General features: G+C 42.8%; 1 protein-coding gene across 1 annotated transcript in view; it reads left to right on the top strand.

Moving 5' to 3' along the window:
* Positions 1-20,006, top strand: part of LOC121288418 (ephrin type-B receptor 2-like) — an 848,586-nt gene that overhangs the window by 204,909 nt on the left and 623,671 nt on the right. The window contains exon 2 of the mRNA XM_041206952.1: positions 10,278-10,962. Within this exon, the coding sequence (XP_041062886.1) occupies positions 10,278-10,962 (685 nt within the window). The remainder of the gene's footprint in view (positions 1-10,277; positions 10,963-20,006) is intronic.

Here is a 20,006-nt window from a genome sequence, read left to right as displayed (position 1 = left end):
AGTATTTTGTTCACAATACTCTGCACATCTCTATTGACTTGAAATGTCAAATGCTTTGAACTCAGATAAAAGAAGCCATTAAATCCTGCTAATGAGGCATCATCTGATGTCACCAATGGTGACATTTATTGTGAAGTCTGCGGATTGTTGGGAAGGAGATTATTAGGTGATGTGACTGAAGTGACCTTTTCATAAAAGTGCAGCTACAAAAATAAGTCTCATTACCATTTCTGACCATTGCTTCTGTAAGAATTTGTGCTGGATAATTAATCAAATATAGAGAGTTCTGTTCTCTGGAATATATTAGGATAGACAAAAATTTTCTATAGTTACATTGGCATTTAATAGGATCGACTACCCACACAACACATCACAAGCAATTGGGGACTTTGTAAAGATTTACTCCGTACTTTGCCCTGAATTTGCTTTCACCGTGTTGTGTTGTATGTGAGACTGGATGGGATCACAAGGGGAAATACATTACACTTTCTGTGATGGCCACTATCTCGCAGTTCTGGCAGTTCAGGGCTGGGTTTTTAAATCCAGTATTGTGTTACTGTTCTAAGTTCATTCTAAAGTGTTTTGTGATTTTCCCTGAGATCTCTCTGGGCTGGGTATCCAGTTGAAAGGCTCCTGGTGAGGTCCTCTACACTGGACAAACTGCACCAATGGCCTGTTCCCTGCCCCAGATTTCCCTCTGCTGTTGCCTACATCCGTTTGATGGGCTGGGCACAGCTGGCAAATGTGAGGGTCTGGGTTCACGTGCAGAAGCCCCATGTGAAAATTAGGGGAGTGGGGAGTGTGCTGGAAGCTGGGCAATGTCCAATTACTGCTCATTTAAGTACAGAGAATTTCAGACAAGCTGGTTTGGTGCTGTAAACCTGCTGGATTTATCTTTTACACTCAGCTGATCTAATAGTGTGAAGCAAGTGAAAGGCCTGGGCTACACTGAGTGATTCTTCTCAATAGTAGAGGCCAGATCAGGAACTGACAATGGGGAATTGTAGATAATGGTAAAAAATTGCTGGGAAAATGATGATGAGTTCACAATGTTATTAGTTTGTAAAGATCCAGCAATTTGTGGCCAAGTAGAGATACACAGTAGGTTCTGATTTTCCAGAAACTGCTGGACAATTTACTCTGCACCACCATTAACCATGACAAACCCAAAAAAATCACAGCCCCATTGTGATTATATTAATGGTATGCCATTAAATTGCTGGATTTGCACTGTTAATGTGAACGAACCTCATTACAGCCTTTTAGACCAGGCAATTTGTGTCATAAGGGCACTGTTAATGATATTATTTATCACCCTGACATGACACTCATCCTTGGGAGCCCAGAAAGAGAAGAGTGAAGCTGTGGAGTCTCACTCCTACAGGTTGTAAATGGTTCCTAAATGTTGTTTGAAAACTTTTTAATTACTTTGACAGTACATTTATATTTATGTATCAAGATAGTGTAGCAGGGAAGATAGCACCTTTGGTCTGTCCGCAAGCATTACCCAGACCTCCCTGTCGCTTGCCATTTCAACACTCCACCCTGCTCTCATGCCCACATGTCTGTCCTTGGCTTGCTGCATTGTTCCAGTGAAGCTCAACGCAAACTGGAGGAACAGCACCTCATCTTCTGACTAGGCATCTTACAGCCTTCAGGACTGAATATTGAGTTCAACAATTTTAAGTCATGAACTCTCTCCTCCATCCCCACCCCCTTTCCGATCCCCCCCACCTTTTTTCCCAATAATTTATATACATTTTTCTTTTCCCACCTATTTCCATTATTTTTAAATGTATTTCCATCCATTGTTTTATCTCTACCTTTTAGCTTATTTTGATTCCTTCATCCCATCCCACTCCCACTCGGGCTATCTGTACCTTGCTTGTCCTGCTTTCTACTTTTAAATAGCGCATTCCTTAGATAATAACACCACCTTCAACACCTCTTTGTCCGTTTGTCTGTGGCATCTTTTGGCTATCTCCACCTATCACTGGCCCTCTATCCAGCTCTACTTGTCCCACCCCCACCTTAAACCAGCTTATATTTCACCTCTCTTCTATTTTATTTAGTTCTGTTGAAGAGTCATACGGACTTGAAACATTAACTGTGTTCCTCTCCGCAGATGCTGCCAGACCGGCTGAGTTTTTTCAGGTATTTTTACTTTTGTTTTGGATTTCTAGCATCCGCAGTTTTTTTGCTTTTATCTTAGGGAAGATCGAGCATGGGCTGGGTAACCATGAGGGCCAGGGACTGGAGTACAGCAACCTGGGGCCACAGGCAACATGTGGGTGATGATGGGGAGTTGTTTTTTTAATTTAGTGAATGGAATTCCCTGAAGCCAAGCGGCGGTCTCCTCATTTCTTTATTCTTTCATGGGATGTGGGCACCTGATGTGTGTGAGGGTGTCGCTGCCAAGACCAGTATCTGTTGCTCATCCCTAATGTCCCTTGAAATGAGTGGCTTGCTAGGCCATTTCAGTGGGCAGTTAAGAGTGAACCACATTGTGTAGGACTGGAGTCACATGTAGGCCAGACCAGGTAAGGGTGGCAGATTTCCTTCCCTAAAGGACATTAGTGAACCAGATGGGTTCTTACAACAATCAGTGATAGTTTCATGGTCACCATGACTGAGACTAGCTTTATATTCCAGATTTATTAATTGAATTCAAGTTCCACCAGTTGCCAGAATGTGATTTGAACTCATGTCCCCAGGGCATTAGCCTGGGCTTCTAGATTACTACTTCAGTGACATTACCACTACATCACTGTCTCCCATGCTCAGTTTAATGTGATTCTGCTACTTAGCTTGTAGAGGAGGCACGCCTTGGTAATGTGCAGCATTGTTGTGCCTCTCCACAAGTACATAAGGGGTTTGTACATAAGAGCCCCAGTGGTGGAGGTTGGCTGCACAGGGGCTCTGGCCTGTCCTAAACCTGTTTAGGAAGGGCCATTCTCACCATGGTAGCTCAAAGCCTGCCATTCGACAGATGGCTCTGATGGGATGTTGATTGGGGATTTGTGCGCAGGGAGCTGGGTTGTGGCATGCTCTCTCTGTTCTATAAGGATTGGGTTCAGCAGTTGGTGGCTGATGGTGGATCCAGGCCTGGTTTTCTGTGGCGGGAGGAGGGGCAGGATTGGTGGGGAAGTCTGGCAGCCTTGTATGGGTTCGGGGTGGGGAGAAGCTGAGGAGCTTGGGGGAAGGATTGAAGAACAAATGCGAAAAGTGTTGATTATAGGTAATACAGTTTGGTGCTGAGGTGGGGGCTTTATTGAGGGGGTTAATTTGATGGCTAGGGAGTTTTATTGGGGTGTGGGCTGTGGGTTGAGAGACAAGGAGGGGAGTGGTGTTGGAGAGAGAGCGAGTGTGGGTGTCATGCCTTGGGGCCTGGCAACATACCCTCAGTCTCAAGGGGACAGCAGCGAGCCTTTGGCCCTGGAGGGGGAAGAGTGATTCCGAATGGTGCTCCCTCAACACGGGGGAGTGGCTAGGAGTAGGAGCGGGCAGATTGGGGGAGAGCAGGATGGAGGACGGTGAGAGGGGCTGGAGAGCCAAGAGGAATGCAGCCAGGGCTTCTCTACTAGAGCAAAAGGCTAGGAGTGGGAAAGACTCTGGGATGGCTGGAGCCAGGAGCAGGGAGTCCTGTAGGAGGGAAAAAAAGTCTGGGAGAAGGATGAAGGCTGGGGAATGATCAGCTGAATATGAGTAGAAAGTTACTCAGCAAGAAACTGGGAGGGTGAGAGGACATGGGGGCAGGGAATCTGCTGGCGGATGAGGGAGAAAGAGATGCAGAGATAGATGAAGTTGGAGGGACCTAAGTAACCTGTGTCCCTATGACTATTGGGATCCCTATGGGGGAACTGTAAACCGAAATAATCAGATTTATTGCTTTATCCCCAGATGATTCTACTTTTCGTAACTTTCAATTTAACAGAAAATATAACCAGCGTCAATTAAACATAAATTAATAGGCCAATGATACTTTAAACAAAAAGGTAAATTAATTTTGAATAGTTGAGACAACAAATATATGTCTTAAACAACCACATCACTTCCCCCAAGACATCATGTATAGATTCAAAATTCTCTAACTCGGCCTCTGGTACATAGGATCTCTCACTTTCTCAATCAATTTGGCCCTCAAATCATGTTCACTGGCAGCTGCACTCCATCTGAAGTCCCTGGAAATAGTCATTACCCAAACAACACGTTCCTGCAGAACCTCCTTAGCTGGCAGATTTGATGGCACAGATTCCTCAGAGACTCCTTTGTCCCAATCCTTTTATTAAACCCTGTTAAACAGTCTGATTGGTTCTGGCGAAACTCAGCAGCTATAAAATTGTCCAATTCCCAATCCCTGTCTTTGTCTCTCTGTCCTGTTTAACTGTATTACAGACATACAGTTCCTTGTAAATGTGCCTTGTAAATGTTTTCCCCTCTGCTGCAGCTCTCTTTTGAGGAACTCCTTTGCCTATCTTCCCTGTGCCTGCCCACATGTCATTTTGTATATTAAATTTCTTATTGATAGTACTCTCCCAGGTCAAGGGTCACCATGTCACATGGACCAGTATTTCTTATTCAAGAAAATTACAATTGATCCTTTTACAATTTATAGCAAACTCTTAAAAGTCCCTTTCATGCATTCTTAAAGGCAATTACAGATTCAACAAATCTTTTAAAGGACTTACAGATTTTCCTTACTTGAAGGGTGAGAGGACGTGGTGTGCTGCTTCGGAGTTAAAGATCATCACAGTGACCACATACGTGATGACTGTGCACAGATCGTGCTCATGTCCCTCAGCAGTGCCTGGTCTCAAATCGTCTTGGAACCTCCTTGCCCTTGGACCAAGTCCTCTTCTGTCAAGACTGTGAAGTGGTTGCCATGGTTGACAACAGTCAGAGAGAAATAGAATAGCAGATATGTAGGCAAATTTCAGAGAAGTGTAAAACTAATAGGATAGTAATAGTGGGGGATTTGAACTTCCCCAACATTAACTGGGTTAGTCATATTTTGATAGGTTTAGAGGGAGTGGAATCCTTAAAATGCACCCAGGAGAGCTTTTTAAGCCAGTACATAGAAGGTCCTACAAGAGAGGGGGCCGTCCTGGACTTAATTTTAGGGAATGAAGTCAGGCAATTGGTAGAGGTATCAGTGGGGGAACATTTTGCAGATAGTGATCATAACTCCGTTAGATTCAAGGTTGTTATGGAAAAGGACAATGATGGGCCAGAAATTAGAGTTCTAAATTGGTGTAAGGACAACTTTAATAAGATCAGATATGATTTGGCCAGAGTGGACTGGGAGCAGCTGCTTATAAGTAAGTAGCAGTGGGACTCATTCAAGAAGGAAATAGGGAGAGTACAGGGCCAACATATTCCAGTAAAGACAAAGGGTGGGACCAACAAATCCAGGGAATCCTGGATGTCAAGGGATATACAGGATTAGATAAAGAGAAGAAGGGAGGCTTACGGCAGATACTGAGGGCTCAAAACAGTGGAAGCACTAGAGGAATATAGAATGTGTAGGGGGGAACTTAAAAAGGATAACTAGGGAAAGAGTAGGGCCCATTAAGGATCATAGTGGTAATTCGTGTGTGGAGTCGGAAGACGTAGGTAGGGTTCTAAATGAATGCTTTGTGTCGGTGTTCACAAGTGAGAGGGACGATGTGGGTATGGAAATCAGGCAGAAGGACTGTGATATAATTAAATAAATTAGCATAGAAAGGAAGGAGGTTCTAAGTGTTCAAAAGTAGATAAAATGTATCCCAGGCTGTTAAGTGAGGCAAGGAGGGAGATGGCAGGGGCGCTGGCAATAATTTTCAATAACTCTCTGGCCCCAGCAGAGGTGCCAGAGGACTGGAGGACAGCCAATGTGGTACCATTATTCAAGAAGGGAGGAAGGGATAAACCAGGGAACTACAGGCCCAGTCAGTCTAACCTTAGTGGTGGAAAAACTATTGGAAGCAATTCTGAGGGACAGAATTAATCTACACTTGGAGAGGCAAGGATTAATCAAGGAGAGTCAGCATGGTTTTGTTAAGGGGAGGTCATGTCTGACCAATTTGACTGAATTTTTCGAAGAGATGACCAGGTGTGTAGAGGAGGGCAATGCTTTTGACGTAGTTTACTTGGACTTCAGCAAGACTTTTGATAAGGTCCTGCATGGGAGACTGATAAGGAAGGTAAGAGCCCATGGGATCCAAGGCAATTTGGCAAATTGGATCCAGAATTGGCTGAGTGGCAGGAAGCAGAGGGTGAAGGTCGAGGGGTGTTTATGTGAGTGGATGCCTGTGTCCAGTGGGGTTCCACAGGGATTGGTGTGGGGTCCCTTGCTGTTTATGGTATATATAAACGATTTAGAGTTGCATGTATAGGAGGGTTGATCAGTAAGTTTGCGGATGACACAAAAATTGGTTGGGTGGTAAATAGTGAGGGGGATAGTCTTAGATTACAAGAGGATATAGACGGGCTGTTCAGATGGGCTGATCAGTTGTAAATGGAATTTAATCCGGATAAGTGTGAGGTGATGGCACTTGGGCAGGACAAACAGGGCACGGGAATACACGATGAATGGTAGGACCCTGAGAAGTACCGAGGATCAGAGGGACCTTGGTGTGCACGTCCACTGGCCCCTTAAGGTAGCGGGACAGGTAGATAAGGTGGTTAAGAAGGCATAGGGGATACTTGCCTTTATTAGCCGAGGCATAGAATATAAGAGCAGGGAGGTTACACTGGAACTGTATAAAATGCTGGTTAGGCCACAGCTAGAATATTGCATGCAGTTCTGGAATCCGCATTATAGGAAGGATGAGAGAGAGAGTGCAGAGGAGATTTACTGGGATGTTGCCTGGGCTGGAGAGTTTTAGTTATGAGGAGAGATTGGATAGACTGGGGTTATTTTCCCTGGAGCAGAGGAGATTGAGGGGGGACATGATTGAGGTGTATAAAATTATGAGGGGTATTGATAGCGTAGACAGGAAGGAACCTTTTCCCTTGGTGGAGGGATCAATAACCAGGGGGCATAGATTTAAGGTAAGGGGCAGGCTTAGAGAGGATGTGAGGAAGAATTTTTTCACCCAGAGGGTGGTGGGAATCTGGAACTCACTGCCAGAAAAGGTGGTAGAGGCAGGAACGCTCATAACATTTAAGAAGTATTTTGGATGTCCACTTGCGATGCCATGGCATACAAGGCTATGGGCCTGGTGCTGGAAAATAGGATTAAATAGTTAGGTAAAACCAAAAAAACTGTGGATGCTGGAAATACAAAACAAAAACAGAATTACCTGGAAAAACTCAGCAGGTCTGGCAGCATCGGCGGAGAAGAAAAGAGTTGACGTTTCGAGTCCTCATGACCCTTCGACAGAACTTGAGTGAGTCCAAGAAAGAGGTGAAATATAAGCTGGTTTAAGGTGTGTGTTTGGGGGGGTGGGGGGGGTGGTTGTGTGGAGAGAGAGAGAGAGAGAGAGAAGTGGAGGGGGTTGATGTGATTGTAGGGACAAACAAGCAGTAATAGAAGCAGATCATCAAAAAATGTCACAAACAACAGAACAAAAGAACACATAGGTGTTAAAAGTTGGTGATATTATCTAAACGAATGTGCTAATTAAGAATGGATGGTAGGGCACTCAAGGTATAGCTCTAGTGGGGGCGGGGGAGCATAAAAGATTTAAAAATATTTAAAATAATGGAAATAGGTGGGAAAAGAAAAATCTATTGGAAAAAAACAAAAGGAAGGGGGAAACAGAAAGGGGGTGGGGATGGAGGAGGGAGCTCAAGACCTAAAGTTGTTGAATTCAATATTCAGTCCGGAAGGCTGTAAAGTGCCTAGTCGGAAGATGAGGTGTTGTTCCTTCAGTTTGCGTTAGGCTTCACTGGAACAATGCAGCAAGCCAAGGACAGACATGTGGGCAAGAGAGCAGGGTGGAGTGTTAAAATGGCAAGCGACAGGGAGGTTTGGGTCATGTGGACAGACCGCAGGTGTTCTTCCAAAGCGGTTGCCCAGTTTACGTTTGGTCTCTCCAATGTAGAAGAGACCATATTGGGAGCAACGAATGCAGTAGACTAAGTTGGGGGAAATGCAAGTGAAATGTTGCTTCACTTGAAAGGAGTATTTGGGCCCTTGGACGGTGAGGAGAGAGGAAGTGAAGGGGCAGGTGTTGCATTTTTTGCATGGGCATGGGGTGGTGCCATAGGAGGGGTTGAGGAGTAGGGGGTGATGGAGGAATGGACCATGGCTGCTGTCAGGAGTTTCAATAGGGCCCACACTTCATTTGGCCCTTCTACGTTTCCACCCCTGTCACTGCTAGTTGGTTACCAAAACCTTCTCCAAACCAATTAGTGGTTACCCCCTTGAAAATTGTGACTACATTCTGCTTCCCTTTTAGGGAGATGGTGGGCTGGGAGGAGTATGAAATATTCTGACAACCACTTCCTGTCCTCAACATGAAAATTCAGCCCTGTTTCTCTGCGTGTCTGTATACATGTGTCTGTGTGTGTGTGTGTGTGTGTGTGTGTGTGTGTCTGTGAGCATGTGTATCTATGACTCTGTGTCTGTGCCTGTGTGTGTCTCTGTGAGTCTGTATGTATATGTCTTTATGTGTGTGTGTGTGTGTGTCTGTTTCTGTGAGCATGTGTCTCTGTGTCGCTCTGTGTGTGTCTCTCTGTGTATCTCTCTTTGTGTCTCTATGTTTCTATGAGCATGTGTATCTCTGTCTCTATTTGCATGTGTCTCTGTGTGTCTGTGTACATGTGTTTCTCTGTGTGTGTGTCTCTGTGTCTCTCTGTGTATTTGTCTCAGCATGCCTGTGTGCATGTGTCTCTGTGTTTTTCTATGCATGTGTCTATGTGTGTGTCTCTGTGTGCGTGTGTCTCTGTGTCTCCCTGTGTATATCTCTGTGTATCTGTCAACATGTATCTATGCCTCTGTGTCTGTATGCACGTCTCTGTGTTTGTGTGTGTGTGTGTGTGTGTGTGCGCCAGTGTGTCTGTGAGCATGTGTATCTATATCTCTGTGTCTGTGTACATGTGTCCCTGCGTCTGTGTGTGTCTATCTCTCTGTGTCTGTGAGCATGTGTATCTATGCCTCTGTGTATGTGTATGTGCCCCTGTGTTTATGTGTCTGTGTGTGTCTGTGTGTCTGCGAGCATGTGTATTTATGCCTCTGTGTCTGTGTGTCTGTCTCTGTATTTTGTGTGTATCTTTGTGTTTGTGAGCATGTGTATCCATGTCTCTGTGTCTGTGTGCATGTGTCTCTATGTCTGTGCATGTATGTCTGGTCTGTTTATGTATTTGTGTCTGTCTGTGTGCATGTGCGTGTGTGTGTGTCTCTGTCTGTTTCTGTGTCTCTCTGTTTGTATGTGTATGTGTGTGTGTCTCCATCCATCTGTCTGTATGTGTATTTCGGGGAAGGAAGAGATCAGCACAGTTTCCTTCACTTTTAAAAAGTTTGCAAAGCATTCTTCTAAGTAATGTAAATATCTGAATTTAAACACTTATTTGCATTTGTAGATCCTTCTTAATGGGGCATATTCAACAATAAATAATACAATATTTGTTGACGGGATTATTTTATGTATTTTGAGTTAAATCAGTGTGTGAGAGAGACTATGCTGCACCCCTCACCTTCCTGATCCATCTCTTAAAATGTTCATAATTTTCAAGAGTATTCTTGAAACAGAAACAGGAATGACAGAATCAGCCACCCAGGCTCAGGAACAGTTTCAGAACAAAATATTATTCTAACTGCCCTTTTCATTAGAATTCAACCAATGAAATATCTATAATCTGCGATTGCAAATTCCATAAACTTTGCTGAGTCAGCTTATCATGGCTGGCCATTTTGCTATATTCATCATTCGCTTGTTGATGGTGGATGTGACAAATCAGATTATCAGGTGAAGGAAAGAGAACAGGACCAAGGATTTATACACTAACAAGCTTTTGTTTACAGAGAGATTCCTTGTGCACCTCCAACCCAATAACCACAGTTTCAGGCGGCTCCTATATATGGAAGAACAGGCAAACCCTCTGTTAATGGCCTCCACCTGAATTCAGTTAACAGTAGGAATATCTCATCACTTTGTAACTGGTATCATTTGGTAAAGGAGTCATGATCCCAGGAGAAGGAATGGCTTGAAGAACTTTTTATTGGAAATTGTGCGGCTGCAGTCTGATTTGGGGTTTGAAACAAGAGTTATCTAGCAGAATATGTTCTAAAATGATCATCACATTACATTATGCAACTGTTCACTGTATGATTCTTACCCTTTCTGTTACAGTGGGAGGAAGTCAGTGGATACGATGAGACTATGAACACGATAAGGACGTACCAGGTCTGCAATGTGTTTGATGCTAGTCAGAACAACTGGCTGCGTACCAAGTATATCAAGCGGAAAGGAGCTCAGCGTATCCATGTGGAGATGAAGTTTTCTGTGCGGGACTGTAGCAGTATTCCCAATGTCCCAGGCTCTTGTAAAGAGACCTTTAATCTCTACTATTATGAATCTAATACAGATTCCGCAACAAAGATAACTCCATACTGGATGGAGAATCCCTGGATGAAAGTTGACACAATTGCAGCAGATGAAAGCTTCTCCCAGGTGGATCTGGGAGGGAGGGTGATGAAAATAAACACGGAAGTCCGTAGTTTTGGGCCGGTGTCGAAGAATGGCTTTTACCTGGCGTTTCAGGATTATGGGGGCTGCATGTCTCTGATTGCTGTTAGGGTCTTCTACCGAATGTGTCCACGGGTGATCAAGAATGGGGCAATTTTCCAGAAGACACTGTCTGGAGCTGAGAGCACGTCCCTGGTCGTGGCCCGGGGGAGCTGCATTCCCAATGCCGAGGAGGTGGATGTTCCCATCAAACTGTACTGTAATGGAGACGGAGAGTGGATGGTCCCCATTGGGCGCTGCATGTGTAAAGCTGGCTATGAACCTGTGGAGAATGGCACTGTGTGCCAAGGTAAGAGCATCATCTGTTCACAGATCCACCCATCACTGAGATGGCATATTAGTCACATAGAATGATCAGAAGGACTTTGGCTCTGATTCCTCTTCACTACTTACTATTTTCAGATGTTTGCAGATTTACCTCCTGAGGATTTAACTTAGAAATAAAATCTAAATAATAAGATGCTAATATGAGTTAATGTAATAATCCTGACCAGATCAGCCCAGTCCAGAGACAGAATAATATTTCTATTATTTATTCTGGAGTTTGACATTTCAGAAATATTTTTCTGACTTTTCCTCAGCACAATTTTCAATAATTGTTGCTTGCTGCTGCACACAACCCTGGCTTTTAATTCCACATTTTCAGTGGGATCGTGCTGAACACATTCACCTGAACTTTGGCACTTGCAGGCTCAGTGATGATGACAGGATTTTGAAGTGTATGAGTCACCAATGACAGAGCTTTGCAACAATCCAATATTGGTTCAAACTGCTGGTTTATTTGACCTCTAAATTTGGTAACTTTTATCTCAGTTACCATTTACTTGCTAGAAGGGACGAAGATGCAGTTTTGAATCTCACACAATGGTTCCAAAAAAAATAGGCAACAAGATAAGAGTTTGTTGCCTTCCAATTGTTGTCTTGAAAACTGATGATTGTTGTATTGTTGCTGAAGTGCTGTGAATTTTTGATCAGCTGTCTATGTGCAGGTATATTAGTCTGTTTATTCTAGAGTCCATAGTAATTAATGCTGATACTTTGATACAGGGGATTTGCAAGTAGCCCATATTTTGAAAGAATTTTAGTTCACTGATTTTGAATAATTGTACTGTTATAAGTGTTGGGTATAATAAGATATGACAATTACTTTGTACAATTCACGGACACAGTAAACATTGTGAGTTCCCTGTTATGTAAGAGAGTTACTGATTCCCAGCATCAGAATACTAATCTGAAGCTCAGCCTTGTGTTTTATTGTTCTACGTGATTGCATTCTAAACCCCTGCAGTGAGGGGAAAACGAAAAGTTACTAGTGCCATCCCATAGCATCTATGCATTAAGTGTTGGTGCTTCTCATTAGTGCACTGGAGCCCTCTAGCACTGATTCTACATACAGCTTGACTAGACATACATCAAGTCCCAGAGACCAGCTCCTCTCTTTTTTCCTGGGCTGGTATACTTGTCATTGCTGTTAGTAACTGCTCTGTTTCTTGACACTGATTTCAAGGCTTCATGGCTGCAATATTGTATTTCCAGAATTTGACTTAACTCAGATTCTCCAAGTGCTACCTCATGTTCTATATGTAACTAATGTCTCTTGCTACCTGCTGCCTACAATAGGAGCCATGGGCTTTCCTGGGGTTTTCCCTTTCTAGTTGTGTACTGGTGGTAATTATATACAATGCATTTTCACTCCAGACTGCATGTCATATTCTGTATTTAGGCTGAGGCAATGATTGATTGAAATGTTCTGAGAAACTTCCAGATGAACGTAGGAACAGTGACAGGCAGGAAAGGAATCTCTGGATGCGTCACAACTTACACATCACCCCATGTGCTGTTCTGGAAGAAGGAAAACGCAAGGTTGTCTGGGGTGAAACATTGGAAAATACCTCTCCAACCGGCCTCTCAGATCAGTCCAGGTGATGACTTTGATCCAAATGATTCTGTGCCAGAGGGCATCTCCCAACTAGCCAGAAACAGGCCCAGCTCTCGCTTGAAGGAATTCAGTGAATTAGCGGCCACCACACAAGCTGACAGCCTGTTCCAGAGGTTTGCTGTTCTAACTTGGTATCTAGCCTAGATCTGACCTTCCACGACTTCAAATTACAAACATTGGCCAATTTGAAACTATTTATTTGGAATAGACTTGTCAACTGAAGGAACACACCTTCTAATCCTCATCATCTTAGAGGCCTCAACCAGACCACCCCAAGCCTACACTTGTATAAAATATATAGAGCACCACCACTTCCAGTCTTTTGATGACTAAGATACTTTATACTGGAAATTAATGTGGTGTTCCCCCTCCCCCCTACCCCACAACCTCCACACGCTTTTGCAAGTCTTCGATATCACCCACCATGAGAACTGGACACAACATTTTAAGTAAGATCGAGACAAATAATTTTTAAAAAAGAAATTTGAACTTCTGGTTAATAGCTGAATGGATGATATGACAAGATTTTGTTTTAAGATGTTTACTGTAACAAGCAGACTAAAAGCACTATTGAATAAACGCATTTTGTATTGCTGAAAAAAGAAACGTCGTCATAGCTTTTCATCTTACAGTCATCAGGACAGATTTGCAAGAATACCAAATCTCAAAAGGAACAGCAATTTATACTGCACAAGAAGAGGGTGCTGATTAGTTGGTAAGTGGACACTGATTGCAGCCTTTGAATGTTTTTAAGGCAGAGGTAGATAGATTCCTGACAAACTTTCACCCACTGCTTATCAGGGGTAGGTGGGAGGTTACAATCAGATCAGCCATGATCTTATTGAATGGCAGAGCAGGCTTGAGGGGCTGAGTGGCCTACTCCTGCTCCTAATTTGTATATTCCCTTGTTAGCGGCATTACCATGGAGAATTCACCAGGGAACATTTAACTGCCAAGTTTTTGTTTAAATTTAAACCAGGCAAGTTTGGTCAAGGCATCACTTTGGGGAATAAACCAGGGAGTGGCTGTCTCCCAAGCTTTTTTTTTGATTGAATAAAGCCCAATGCGTGGATATGTTCTTTATGTTTGCAAAGGACAGGGCCCTGTGTGAGAAGATACATAACTTCTAGCATATGTAAGTGAGCCACACTGTGAGCACAACTGATAACTTTGAATTGGTTGGCAGTGTAATTCTTAGCACAATTGGCATTGTTTAATGTTGCCCAATCGCAGAATCACATCTAACATTTGACATGTTCTGAGTTTTGCAAGCAGGGCTGGTTGAGTATAGTCAGTACTTTGCCTGTTACGAACAGCCGAAGGGATGTGTTATTTGACACAATCCACCAGTCATTGGGACTTACGGCCTTCATACATGGCATCACGCCAGCACTAAGAATTCATATACCCCCTTGCTCATTCGTGTGGTAGGCAGAACATCCTTTTGGCTTGATGGCAGCATCCTGTTAATGGAGAATACCACTGTTATTACTGCATAGCAACAGTGTCAAATGGTTGGTTTCACCAGTTGCTCAAATGTTTGAGACACTTTACATTTCCAAATCTGAGGTAGATTGCACACTTTTCTGGACTGAGAATGGCAGCTTTAGGCCAGTTCTTAAATTTGCACAATAGGCAGTGAGCAATGATCTGATTGGGACAGCCATTGTCTTGCAGGGTGGCTCTGTGGCTTATTTCATTATCAAGTTTGCATGGTGAGCAGTGACTCCAGCTCTTTTTTTGAGGTTGCCGATAAGGTCAATGTGGAACTGGAGGAATCCCAATGTGTATATTAACCAGTGAAGCTGGGCTTGTGATAGACAGTAGTAGAGATTTAACTAGCACATTGAGCAAAGGGAGTTTGTTTAATGCTCTATTTTAAAGATGAATTTGAGTGCAGTATGGAGCTCATTAAGGTGCGTATTTGAGTATTGTATTTTGATTTGTATATGTATTTTATGTATTAGTACACTGTATTTAATGCTTTTCCCTGAAGAGAATAATCTTCCAGGCGTATGTCTTTTCCAGAGTTTGCCAAGAGAGGCTGGAGGAGTTAGAGCTGAATTTCCATGGTTGAGTGGAAAGAGACCAATAGCACTCCTAAAATAGTGGACCATGACCTACCATCCTGTTGTCACCATCGCTGTAACCGGGGCAATATTCAGGGGCCTTGCTGGAGTCAGACAGTTGGTCGATTTAAATATGGAAATTGGTGCCTTCATTGCCATTTTTGGACTGAGCTGACTGGACCTAACATCCAATGAGTATGGTGGTCCAGCTGAAGAGGCATTCCTGACAGTAACTTCCTATTCCTTTGATATGATACATGTTTCTATAATGGGTGGCCAATTCAAGATGACAATCTACCATGATCAGAGTAATTTTAAGGCTCAAGTTAAATTATCTGAGTAAAACAGAAGGCACGGGTTCATTAGAGACTGGGGCAGGAGGTTTAGAGACGATTTGAGGATTTTTTTTTTCACCCAGAGGGTGGTTGGAATCTGGAACACACTGCCTGAGTGGATGAAAGAGGCAGGAACCCTCACATTTAAGAAGTATTTAGATGAGCACTTGAAATGCCATAGCACACAGGGCTATGGGCCAAGTGCTGGAATAGATTAGATTAGAATAAGTTAGAATAGATAGGTGCTTGATGGCCGGCACGGACTCGATGGGACGAAGGGCCTATTTCTGTGCTGTATAACTCTATGACTCTATGACAGAGACTACATTAAGCTTCTTTCAATCTGAGGAACTATCCCAAAGTGTAGTGAGCTATTAAAAGTATAGGCAATTGATTCAGACCGCACATCTCCCTGAGGATCCTCAAGTGAATATTAACCAGCCTGGATGCCCTATCTATTTTTAGGATCAACTTTGCCCCTGCCTCAGCTCACCTGCAGCTGAAACCCTCAACAATGCCTTTGTTACCTTTAGACTTGACTATTGTAATACACTCTGGGCCTCCCACTTTCTACACTCCATAAATTTGAGCTTACCCAAAACTCTGAGGCTTATGTCCTTACTTGCCCCATGTCCTGTTTACCCATCACCTCTGTGTTCAGTGACCTCCTGGTTAAGCAATATTTCAATTTTAAAACTCGGTTATTTTCAAATCTTTCCATGGCTTCATTCCTCCCAATCGCTGTAAATTGCCTGCAGCCCCACATCTGTCAGGTAAATGTGCTTCTCCAATTTTGGGTTTTAATTGCACAGTATTCAGCCATGTCTTCAAATAAGAAGCCCCTTATGTCTGGAATCCCGCCTCATTTTTATTCACCATGTGAAATTTCATGCAGGAGGCTTCAGGAATGCCAGCTGCTAAGCCCAGACGAGGGCTGCTGGACCAGGAGGTGAGTGCCTATCCAACTACCACTCGCTACATCCAGCTTGCCCGTCTGGCCATCATCGTGTTTTTGGACTCACCCAGCACCCTCCCCTGTCCTGCCACACCCCCCACTTCTTTGAGGACTCCAGAGACCCCACCTCCCTACTGTCTACCTTTGGGCATGGACATAACTAGTCCTGCAACCTCTTCTGGGCAGGAAGCCAAACCTGTCACTCAGACTGGCCTGGTAGCCGGTGACAATGCACACGAACTGGAATTAAAACTCCACAGTTTTCCACGTTCCACACACTCTTAACAAATCCCCCTCACACCCAACATGTCAGGTAAGTTAAAATCTACCCTATAATTTTTTTAACAGAGATGAGGAGAAACTTTTTTTTACCAAAGGGTCATTAGTGTTTGGAATTCTCTTCTCCAGAGAGCAGTGGAGGTTGGGTAATTGAATTTATTCAAGGCTGATTTAGACAGATTTTTGTTTGACAAGGTAGTCAAGTGTTATGGGGAACAGGAAAGTGGAGCTGAGACCATAACCAGATAAGCCATGATCTTATTGAATAGTGGAGTAGGCTCGAAGGACAACATGGCTCACTCCTGCTCTTGTGTTCCTATTCAGATCCATCTATCTGCTGGCCGATTAAACACCACCTGTAACCTGTATTCACTCACACATACTGGTACATTGCCAGGAGTTCACATTAATAGAAAATAAAAATAACAGGTTGGGGAGACCTGAGCTTTGCTATTATGATTCATGGTTTGCTCTGAATTCCACATTGTGTTGGTGCAAGGTGGTTTGAGCTTCTTGGAACATATTCAAATTAATCCTTGATTTGATGTGAACTTATGATGTGAGCAAGGCATTGAACCTGAGGGAAGTGTCAGGATTGAGATCATGGATCAGGAAGCCAATCAGAATCCAACTGAAATAGCAGAAGCTCTCGATAATTAAATCACAATGATTGAATCCCTTTCCACCTGTAAGAGTTATTCTGGATATTAATGTCTTTATTCATTGTGAACACATTTTGCCTGAGCATTTACGACATTACCTGCGGATGGACTTGGGGATGTTAGTGAATTTGACAGCATGAGGAACTGAATAAGCACTGATAAAGATCCAGAGTGCGACACGCATGCTCTTACATCAACAGCAGTTCTGCTCTGTCACAATGCCATTGTTTAAACTGATAAAACAGATGAAAAGAACAAGACAGATGTTCGAATAAATCACAATCTTGGTGGTGATTCAGTTTTTAAAGCCAGCTGGAGACTTGTTCTTTACAAATGGATTAGAACAACAAAGAGAGCTCTGATTTCAGGAGCACCTGCAGCTCCCTAACTCTCCAAGAAAATCACAATCTTCAGCTTATTCCAAGCATAAAAAATGAAGCATTTCAAAGCTTAAAAAAAATCACTGCTGCAAGGGGTGTGACCCATAAACCAAGTAGAAATCATGGTTCCTCCTCAACTTCTACATTTGCTATGCTCACTTGCAGTGCCATAGGGAACTAAAAGGCTCAAAGAATCCTCATCCAGACATTCCCCCAAACCTCAAACTAACAGCAGGGTTTTGAGTCTTCTTTGGCATGCAAATAGTCCGAAGCAAGTGATAGACAGAGCTAAGTGAATTTACTCGTTAGGTCCTTGAACTGTTTCCCAGAATTTCTCTTATCTGTTTTTAAAGATTAGATTTGCTCTTCCATACTGTGCATCTAATCTTTCAAGTTCTACGGATTGGATTGAAGTTCAAGAACTTCATCAGTTTACGTTAATTCTGCATTCAACCGGTTCTGATTCATCAGCAACTCTTTCTCCTACTCCAGGCAATTTTCCTGATACTTAATAGAGACTTCTGATGCTTGAACTTCACCAAGTTCTAATTGAAGATTTATCTTTGTTGAATTTGCTTCTATAAGTTCATCATTTAGCATCTCAAGTTCTCTTTCAAGTGTTTTACTTCCTGTGAGCGACACTCCAGTGTTCTTACCGGTTTTCATTAGCAAACTCATCTCTTGTATGTGAAAGTTGGTTTTCCACACTGATCAATCTTCCCGTAGCAGAGCCTATTTCTTGTGTGCTATTTTTAAGCTCACATTCTGTAATTTTACTGTGGCTAATTGTTTCTGAGATTCTTCACAACCCTTTGAGAACTTCTACTTTCTCTTCCCATTCTAGGGTCTTGATTTCTATTTCCTCTTATATCTTTGGAAATGTAATGTTTTCCAAGTTTTCTGCCAAATATGCAACTTTTTTTTCTGCTCTGAGGGCTCTCGGCTTCCTCCTGGAAGAACATTCCTTTGTCTTCACGGCCAAATGCTCTTCAGTTCTTTCAGAGTGACATTAAATTCATTTTGCTTCTCTTTGTAATTTTCCAGAAGAACACACTTTGACCTGAGGAATCCTTGTTGTGTGTGAAGCTCCTTCAACAGGTTTTCCTTTTCTTTTGTGAACTTCATTTGCTTGGTTTTGAGTCTTCTCAACTTTGTTCTGCTCTTCTTCCATTCTGCTGTTCAAGGCCATCTTCATTTCTTCATGCTGCTGAAGAAAGTTTTCCATTGGATCTTGAAGGGCAATCAGCTGTTCTTTCAACCTGTTTACTTTCTTGTTCAGTTCTTGTTTCCTGACTCTGTGCCTCTGTGCATTTCTTTGTCACTACTAATAGAAAAGGCTGCATTGGAACTGAAGTAGTATTCAGCGCCTTTTCTAACTCATGTTTTTCCAGGGGCATGTATTGATTCCTCAGAGCCTTTCAAGGTAGCAATTTCTTTGAGTACCTTTTCTGCCTGCTGTGTACCTGGCTGTATTTCTGGTTGAGTTTTTCCAACTCCTTCTGTGATTTACCAGCAATGGAATTCAGGGATGCTATTTCCTCCTTGTACTTTTCTGGAGATAAGTACTGAGTTTGCACACGATTCAGATTTCCGCTTATTGCATTCCTCTCAACATTCAACTTTTCTATTTCTTTCAAAGTCACTTTGTACCTTTGTGCCTTCTCAAATTTGTTTGTCCAGATCTTAAAGTTTGGTTCATTGAAGACTTTAGTTTATCATGCATTTTCAAAGGTATACACACAGTTTGAATCTTGTTTCAACCTTCCAATTCAGCTTCGTGGACATTTTCCAATTTTATTTGCCTTTTCTTTTTCTATCTGCAGCAGAGCTTTGACCTTGTTTCACTGTTAGCCAGGTCTATCTCCAGCAAAGCCATGTCTTGTTTCAGTTCTGTAATCATGCTATCCATGGCTTCATTATCTGCTTGCTGCGTGGAATGGTCTATGATATTCCCTTCCATCATAGTCATCTGGCTCAGCACTGCTCCCTGCTGGTGTAGTTTGGGAAATGTCGACATTTTCAGAGAGATTTATTTTTAAGACTTCTAGCTGGTTCTCTGCCTGTCAGCTACTATTGTGTGGTTTGCTTGAGTATTGCCTTCTTTTCTTTTGTAGCTTTACATGGGGTTTTCTACACCTCTTTTTAAGCTCTGCACACTCCAAAACTTGAATATTTATCCAAAGGCTTTTGACATCTTATCAAAGCTGGTTGAGCATTCATCCATGCATTGCTTTAGGATGATTTCATCTGCAAACTAACCAAACGAGTATAAAAACATATTAATCTGGACTTCCTCTGATTTCGTACTTGAGCCTGATGTACTCCAGTAACAAACATTTCCTTCTCCAAGATGCCCAATTTTGCATCAAGTTTGGCCCTTGGGTCAGTCCAAATTGGTTTGGTAATGTTGTTTTATTATCCATGGTTGTTGAAAAGTCTTTATGAGTACAGCTTTAAAGGGTGCGCAGGTTTTAAAGGTAACACAACAGTCAACCTTTTTTCAGAGAGTCTTCCCATGTTTGTTGGTTTTTAGCAGGCTCCTGCTGCGATGGCGGTCCCGACTTCTTTGTCTTTAATTTTGTGTAGCGATTGATTTAATCGACTATTCTGGGCCCTCCCTGCAATATTGGTGGATTTTCCAGTGCTTTAACATCGTTACTCGCCTTTGGCTGGGTTTTTAAACTGCTGATGTTGTTGCTTTTTTTCCCTCTTTG

The sequence above is a fragment of the Carcharodon carcharias genome, chromosome 15, assembly GCF_017639515.1.
Source record: "Carcharodon carcharias isolate sCarCar2 chromosome 15, sCarCar2.pri, whole genome shotgun sequence".
Classification (NCBI taxonomy): domain Eukaryota; kingdom Metazoa; phylum Chordata; class Chondrichthyes; order Lamniformes; family Lamnidae; genus Carcharodon; species Carcharodon carcharias.
The sequence above is the reverse complement of the archived record's forward strand: the minus strand, read 5'-3'. Positions and strand labels throughout refer to the sequence as shown.